The sequence below is a fragment of the Sycon ciliatum genome, chromosome 1 (genome assembly GCF_964019385.1).
Source record: "Sycon ciliatum chromosome 1, ocSycCili1.1, whole genome shotgun sequence".
Classification (NCBI taxonomy): Eukaryota; Metazoa; Porifera; class Calcarea; order Leucosolenida; family Sycettidae; genus Sycon; species Sycon ciliatum.
Window position 1 is genome coordinate 1,448,693 of NC_088643.1, and position 8,371 is coordinate 1,457,063.

Genomic DNA, 8,371 nt, shown 5'->3' on the forward strand with positions numbered 1-8,371 from the left:
AGTGTAGGGTCAGTGATCTACGTATTGAATTTATGACAGTACGAGGTGATTTGTAAAAAAATTACATGGCATACTTGTATTATTTTAGAAATCGAGTAAAATATCATTGTTGAGGGCGATTGAATTCTTCCCATGAAGTGTTTTTGTTAGTTCGACAGACAAGTGATTTGCCATTATTATTGTCGTTTGTAAGCATCAGCAGCGTTTAGCGGAATTGTCTTCTTCCACGGCCTTGTGAGATATCAATCATGGATCGAAATTCGTGAATTTGTGGTCAATGAGGTAAAATATCCCTCAATGGATGCTTGAAGGACGTCCAAGAGCCAGCGAGCATATTCTACGGCAGGTCGAAACCCTAGGCTGGTCACCGATGCCAGCAATGAGTCTGTCACACCGTCAAAGTAGCAGGGCTGAAGAAGAGATTAGCCAAAAAGGTGAAGGTCAGAAACTGCAATTTTGACAAAAGGTGTCTTTCACTCAACTATCATGAAAGATGATTCAAGTTCAAGTCCGAAGCTGCTGATGCTTATGGCATACAGGTAAATAATTACCTATTCAGTAGATCTATGTATGAAACTCAGCTTGCTACCTCAGAAGTGCTGGTAGAGATTCACTATGGCAAAGTGCAAATGCAGGAAATGCGGCATGAATGTATGTTGGGTGTTGACGGCGGAGCACCCATTGAGGGTGGTCTGCAGTCTTCTACCAACACAGAAGTATATGAATCAGGTGAAGGAGTCACTGTAGAGTATGGAAGCCCCGACATCGTCAGTATGTGCCGGTTAAATGCACTGTGGCCCAGATGCACGAAGGCACCCTGTCGTGGCTGGCGCGCATCATGGATGGTATCTTCGCTTAATGTGGTTATTTCAAGCATGAGGATGCACTGAAAGTTGAAAGAAATGGAGCAGCAAGATAAGGTCTGCGTGCTCATGATCTACAATGGCGGCAGGCGGTCAAAGATATTCTACCGTTTTGAACCACAGTTGACGACTTACGAAACCAATACGAAACTCGGGTATTGAGCCAATAATAAATGTAGAAAGGAAAAGGACATATGGAAACGAGTTAAGAGTAACTCTCCACCACTGTAACTAGATACTATATACAGTCAGAAGGTGCAGCAACTAGGCACAAAACTGACAGAGTACTGAGACATTCGACGTCCTGACACCTAGCTTCAACACATCTCCGAAGCGCTAACCGACAGCCTTCCAACTTGGAAGGTTCAAGGTTATGGAAAGACCAAAGAGGGGAAGGCAAGCGCAACGAAAACTAGCACAAGCTACAGTCCCAACGGAACAAAGAATGTCGATTGTCACTGGACGATGACGTTCTCGCAAAGCTTCCCCCTTCTTAACTTATCTTTGTTATTTTTGACCCACCCAAGTTGGGTGGTGTGCTGCTTTGCTGCTTCGAATTGTAGTTAGACCGCTTTGTCAAATCGCCTACTGGTCTCGTCATCGTCCAGTGACAATCGACATTCTTTGTTCCGTTGGGACTGTAGCTTGTGCTCGTTTTCGTTGCGCTTGCCTTCCCCTCTTTGGTCTTTCCATAACCTTGAACCTTCCAAGTCTGAAGGCTGTCGGTTAGCGCTACGGAGATGTGTTGAAGCTAGGTGTCAGGACGTCGAATGTCTCAGTACTCTGTCAGTTTTGTGCCTAGTTGTTGCACTTTCTGACTGTATATATTGTATTTTTTAATTTTTTTACTAAGTACACAACCTACTCGTCAGAAGGGGAGAAGACAACAGAGAATACAATGACAAAACAGCAGGGAGAGTAGGGGCTGCAAAGCAAGCCTGTGCTGGTGAGGCAAGCCCACAACACCGACCTATGGTCTCGGCGTTAACGTGAGCTTGCGCACCATAGCCTAAAAGAAGGGGGTGATTTAGTGCGATAAAGACAAGAGAAGGTGAGAGAGAGAGAGAGAGAGAGAGAGAGTGAGAGTGAGAGGGAGGTAGTTTGGAGTTGACAGGAGGGCATGCACATCGAAACCACGCCTTGTCAACGACCCGTTCTTGCTCAGTTTTAACGACCACACTCAGCAAAGAACAAAACAACAACGAAGCACAACGACACACCAACGCTGATGTGGCATCGCAAATCCCGTACCGTGCACGCAGGCACTGGGTTGCAACAGAAGAAAGACGCGCTGCAAGCGTGCCAAGCAGCGAGTGAGTACGCAACGCTGTACTTATGCCAGTCATGGCAACGGGAGATAAATAATTATGCATGGAGATCGATCCGCGCATGGTTCGATCGAGAGCAGAGTACGAAAAAAGCACACATTCAAAGTTAGTTCAAACTGTGCAACAGAAGCAGAAGAGGAAAACGAAAATGAACACTTGTCGTGAAGTGAAGTGCTTCTGTCCAAGGGTGCTTGCACCCGACGGGGTGACAGCGCCCCTAGTCAGACAATACAAGTCAAACGAAATAGAAATTAGCTGAGTCATAGCGCGGGACTCCGAAACGAAAACCGGTGAGTATGTAAATATATTATTGTTCGTACCTGCTGTACAACGTAACAATTGCTCAAATTCGTAACGTATTTTCAAACTAGCACTCGTAGAATTGTAGTGCGAATGTGCCACTCGATTATAGTAACAACGACAAAGAGATACTCTTCTAAACATTTTTCTCCCTTCTCACTGTGCCGAAATTCACAGTGACCAAACAATTCGAAATTGATTATTGTTCTGAAATAGGCAAACAAGGAGCTACTCACAGAACAGCTTACAAAGACGCACGATTGGGCGGGTGTAGGTCTTGTCGCCCACCTTGACCTTCACAACTCGCACGTGTCCGTCTGGACCAGGGTGCACTTCGGTGACGCGACCCATTGGCCAAGTGCCCCGTGGGTTGTCTTGGGATGTCACTAGAACGATGTCGTCGACCTTGAGGTCTGTCTCGGCCGTCCTCCACTTGAGTCGCCGGTTCAGCTCTGGCACGACTTCCTGCATCCATCTCCGCCAAAAGTGCAGCACGAGTTCTTGCACTACACGCCAGCATTGCCGAGGGTTGAACTCGCTCCTTAGCCTCAGCCTCGCTGTTCGTGGAGCGGAACAGCAGTCTGTACTACTCAGTGGAGATGGGCTTGTTGAGGACAAGGTTATCATTTTGTTTGCTTAGATGGGCCGTCGCGTGTTTCAGAGGATGCCGTGCATCATACAGTGACAGGCGGCGGTTGAACTCGTTTGTTGCCCAGTGTCGCCAGACTGAGTAGGCACATGCCCATGGCGGTAAATTGTGTACTGGGTGTTTTCTTGCTCTCTGTTCTTTGCGTATTTTCATTATAGGCGTTTATACCTTTCGTATCTGGACAGTGTCCATTTCTTCCGGCCAAAGCAGTTGCGTACTCAAGTGTATTATGAGCTGCTTATCGCCTATAAGGACTATGTAGCAAAGCGAGGCTTTGTCGCTGTTAACCTTTGGGCATGCCCTCCTGGGAAAAACCAAGACTATATTTTCAACTGTCATCCACCTGGGCAAAGGATACTCACACAACAGCTTCTAATACCGTGGTACAAGACAATGCTGGACATTGCAGTTGCTCGAAAAGTTGTTATCAAGTTTCGCGTAAGTGCTCTAAATCAACTCATTTTCGCTGGCAATTTTATTTCGCTGATTCCGCCGCTTGGTGCCAATTGGCCAAAGTTAACCGCAGGCCAAAATTTGTCATCGAGGCAAATGATGCATAATTCAGCCATGGCTGCACGTGAGGGCAACAACTATTAAACGATCTTTTCTAAATCGGCCAAAGTTTCTCACCGGCCGAAATTTGTTGATTTCCAGAGTAGCAAGAGTAGTTACCTGCCACCGATACCTCATCCAAAGGGTATCAAACAACATGGGAGTACATACAGATTATCCCAGTGTAACGAAAGGGTATCCAACGCACACATGTATAAATGTACACTACATAGTACCTTCCGTTACAATTTGAAATTTCATGACAATTTGAATCAACTTCATGACATCTTTCTAATGCTTCTGGTCTGTGAATCTATGTGAATGAGCATGCAGACATTTGCATGTATTAGTAGTAATTTCGCACGGTACATTTCAAACAAGGATATTGTACTATACTGTTCAAACTAGCTACACGCCGTACTGCTCTAGCTTATAGGTTGTACTCCGATAAATCGACTGTTAGCGTAGCAGTTAACCGGTGAAAACAGTAGCCGTTTGATCCCTATTGTTATACTGGCAATCTAATGTTGTTTATCCTTTCTCACTTTTTTGATCTTTCAGGATATTCACCAGTCTACACTTCAAGATCAAGTCAGCGTACCGACCGGTATGCCATACTTTGAGGGTGATTCCTGGCCTAAAGTGTGTGAGAAGATCGCCCAGGAGGAAAAAGCGGAGAAGATCGCAGCTGAGGCCGAGGTATGCATTATCTTCTGTGTAGAGCAGGACTGATGGTTTACATCTCTCTCTCGAATTCAACTCCATCTCAAACATTTTATCACTGGTTGGATGGCATTTGGGTACCAGCCGCTGTTCGTCTTATGGTTGTTGGCAATTTGTCTTTTTTCAATGCCGCTGAGATGATGGAGTGCATGGGATGAAGGTGACAAATTCGGCGATAGTTATAAGAAAGTTCGTTGCTCTCAATGTTCGAACTTGCACCTTTCCCACTTTTCCATTCAGCGGACTCATTATGTTTTTACAGAAAAGTGGGAAAGATGCAAGCTCGAACATTGAGAGCAACGAACTTTCATATAATTATCGCCGAATTTGTTACTAAAAAATCCGTTTCTTAAGTTATGCAAAACAACAATGTGATGACAGCCATTCCTCAAATTGCACTGCTCTGCACTCCCACTTCTTTGTATTATTACTCAACGTTCTTTCATCTTGATCAAATCTTAAAGGTTCGGACTAGATTAGGAGGAGGCTGCCTGAGGGTCAATCCTTACATTAAGGATACAGTAGTGATTCTGATATACTTGCCATTGAAATATTACCTCGTAAATAACATAGCAAGGGGCTCTACGCTGCTCTGGAACTGGGAAGATACCTTAGGTGTCCTCGGTGTGGGAATAAGACAAACCATACGCTAGCTTAAGGCTTGGCGTCTGCCAATCCCCCGCCAAGTAGTGAGAGCTATATTTCATTAGCCAATGCCTTCCTGAAGCCGTAGACCCGTCACTTGTCAACGACTAGTAGTAGTATTTATTTTTCTTACCATCGGATGCCTCAACAGTGATATACACAACTCTTAAGAGGGCTGATAACGGGATAAGTGAAAAGGAAAAGAAAAGAAAACTAGACAACATTTGATTGAGAATGCAGTGATCCATGTGGATGATTTTTTTTATTGGCTAGGTGTATGAGGGGTATGATGACCGCGGTATGTTGTTGTGTGCCTGTATTGCTATGATGACCGTGGTCTGTTGTTGTGTGCCTGTATTGCTATGATGTCAAGCAGAAGAATGGCAAGAAGGGATGCTCCCAGCCTCAGTACGGCCGAAAGAAGAAGAGCAAGCCGGCACCGGCACGGAAGAGAAAAGATTTCGCTGCGCGTGTCCTGACCCGGCTTGAGAAGGATAAAAGTGTAGGACCATGGTTTCATTCTTTCTTTGCATTGCGTATACCTGTGTCTCGTGGAGTGCAACGACTGGTTTGATTGCAAATGCATGTTTTAGATTTGTTTCTAACTTGATTGTTTCTTCGGAGTTGAATATCATGAGCAAGAAATCAGTTTTAGTGCAGCCCTTCACAATCAAAATCAAGATGACAAGTTATGATATTCTTCTCAAAAGCCTTATTTAGCCATTTTACCCACAAAATGGCCCACATGGGAAATTTCGTAATCAATAATTTGGTCGAAATTCGCAATTGGGGGAGAATCATGCACCGTTGGGAAGGGAAAGCCGTGCATGAGACATGCTTTAGTATAGGGCTGAAATCTCGACTATTCAAATATTCGTTAATTTAGCTTTGCAGAATGAACATTTGTGAGGTAACGAATATTAGAACTGAAATTTTTTTCCCAATATGCTCGACACAAATGTTTTATTACAATCAGCGTGCAACCTTACGGAGCCATCTGACAGCGTTTCTGGGGCGATGTTGCTCTCAACGGAGAGCGAAGCAAGGTCGCTGAAGGTTTCTATGTCAATGGCGTTGGTTTCCTCCCTGAAGCATACTTTTTTGCCTGTATCATGTGGCGGGGTATTCATGCCCTTGTCAGAACTCTGACGATTTGCATGAATTGTCAATCAAGAACATTTGTTCGTTGGTTCTTTCGTTAGAGTCAAGAACGTTCGATTGCTGAGAAATTGTGTTCGTTTCAGTCCTACAGTTTAGGTTGTCGCAATACTCTCTCTATTTACAGTGCAAGCCTGGCATTGGGTGAGGAAAGTTTGCGACGTACACACTGTAAGCATATCAGAATATACAGCTTCATCTGTGGGACACAGGTGATTGCAAATTATGACACTCTCTCTGTCGTCCTTTGATTATGCGAGGTGGCTATCGAAAACGTATGCCCTTGTATCTGAATAATAAAATGAGTTTCCGCACGTAACATTCGAATTTTAAAAGTGACTTATTTTTGTAGAGTATATTGGTGTGTCATAATGGTACTAAAGTTGACTGCTCCAACGAGGAGCACACGCTTCTTGCCGAACTTGACACTTGACTGACTCACGATTGCCATCCGGAGCACACGAGGAGCACGTAGCACCTTCCGCTCGGCAAACCTGAAAGAAAGCACCACTGCCTGCTCAATACACAGTGTGTCAAGTTCGACTAGAAGTTTGTGCTCCTCGTTGGAGCAACCAACTTCATGACTAGTACCGCCAAAGTCGCAACTTCTAAGTTCATAATGGTATTAGTTTGTAAAATTATTGCCTTCGGGTGTTACTCTTTTATTGAAACCATTTCTTGTTGAACCTTCTACTAGTATCTTAGTTTATGCCCCAGCTGTTACGCTGTCATCACACTACGGTACAAAGCGCTGTGTCTACATCCACATAAGGATTTGGTCGGTTGTCATGATGATCCATGTACGAAGTGAAAGCGGGAGCAGAAGAAACGGGAAACGTAGACGTGGTAGGGAGTGGGCAACTTTTTTGTATAAAAGGGTGTATCTCCCGCAGTCTGTTTCCAAGCGACCTTGTACGTGCGAATCTTCAAATTTCTCAAAAACGTGACCGCGTGTACTGGTCAAGAACTGTGCCTGTTTGATGACACGACTACCCGTTTTGGATTTTTCACTGTGGACGCAGACGTAAGGGGAAGCCAGAGAACGAAGTGTGATGACGGCCTTACTAGCTCCTTGGGTGTTGCTGGTATTATCGCCTACGCTGATTTCTTGTATTCGTTGCTGCCAAAATTTCCTTACATTAGCTTTATTCTTGTTCCTTTTGGCCAGGCATTCTTCACCATCACGCTGATTTCTTCAGAAAAGGTTGCCAACCTTAAACCCATGCAGGAGGATGTGGCCGAGCAGCAAAGCAGCAATGTGATGGAGAGTCGGGATTCAATTCTTGCGTACTTTCGTAAGAATCATCTCGAGTTTACAACTTTGCGGCACGCGCAGTACGCTACACTGTGCATGCTCATCGAGCTGCAAAGCCAGTGCAATGTAATCGGCTACCGCTGCAATACCTGCATGGCTGAAATTATTGGAAGTCGTTTCCATTGCCCAGTGTGTGACGTAAGTTTGCATATTCCTATTGGCCACTGTATGTTTTCCAGATTTTTGTTGGTATTTCTTGTCTCAAGTTCTCTTAGTTCTTCTAGAGAAGACTGGAGGTACCCGATAGAATTTTTAATCCACATGACTGTAGCTTCTTCTGTACAACATGCAACACCTGCAGATTGCAGGTTCTTCACTCACCAGTAGTGTCCAGATCTGCCTCCATTCTGCATCTGATTGCTGTTTTGTACGTGTTTGTGTTTTGTACGTGTTTGTCCCTCCATATGCTAGGATTATGACCTGTGTGCTGAGTGCCATCAGGAACGCGGCCATTATCACCCGATGGAGCAACATGGTCGGCGGTGATTAAAGCTTTGAAGCCAATGAAGGTACCGGTTTTACTAAAATCCTTAGCCTCGCTGTTCGTGGAGCGGAACAGCAGTCTGTACTACTCAGTGGAGATGGGCTTGTTGAGGACAAGGTTATCATTTTGTTTGCTTAGATGGGCCGTCGCGTGTTTCAGAGGATGCCGTGCATCATACAGTGACAGGCGGCGGTTGAACTCGTTTGTTGCCCAGTGTCGCCAGACTGAGTAGGCACATGCCCATGGCGGTAAATTGTGTACTGGGTGTTTTCTTGCTCTCTGTTCTTTGCGTATTTTCATTGTAGGCGTTTATACCTTTCGTATCTGGACAGTGTCCATTTCTTCCGGCCAAAG

General features: G+C 44.9%; 1 protein-coding gene across 1 annotated transcript; it reads left to right on the forward strand.

Moving 5' to 3' along the window:
• The first annotated feature begins 566 nt into the window (after positions 1–566).
• On the forward strand, positions 567–7,952 carry LOC135806887 (protein cbp-1-like). Its single transcript, XM_065321053.1, has 6 exons — positions 567–748; positions 3,299–3,578; positions 4,254–4,391; positions 5,437–5,562; positions 7,387–7,675; positions 7,945–7,952. Exons 1-6 carry the CDS (start codon positions 567–569, stop codon positions 7,950–7,952), a joined length of 1,023 nt encoding a protein of 340 aa, XP_065177125.1.
• The last annotated feature ends 419 nt before the right edge of the window (positions 7,953–8,371 follow it).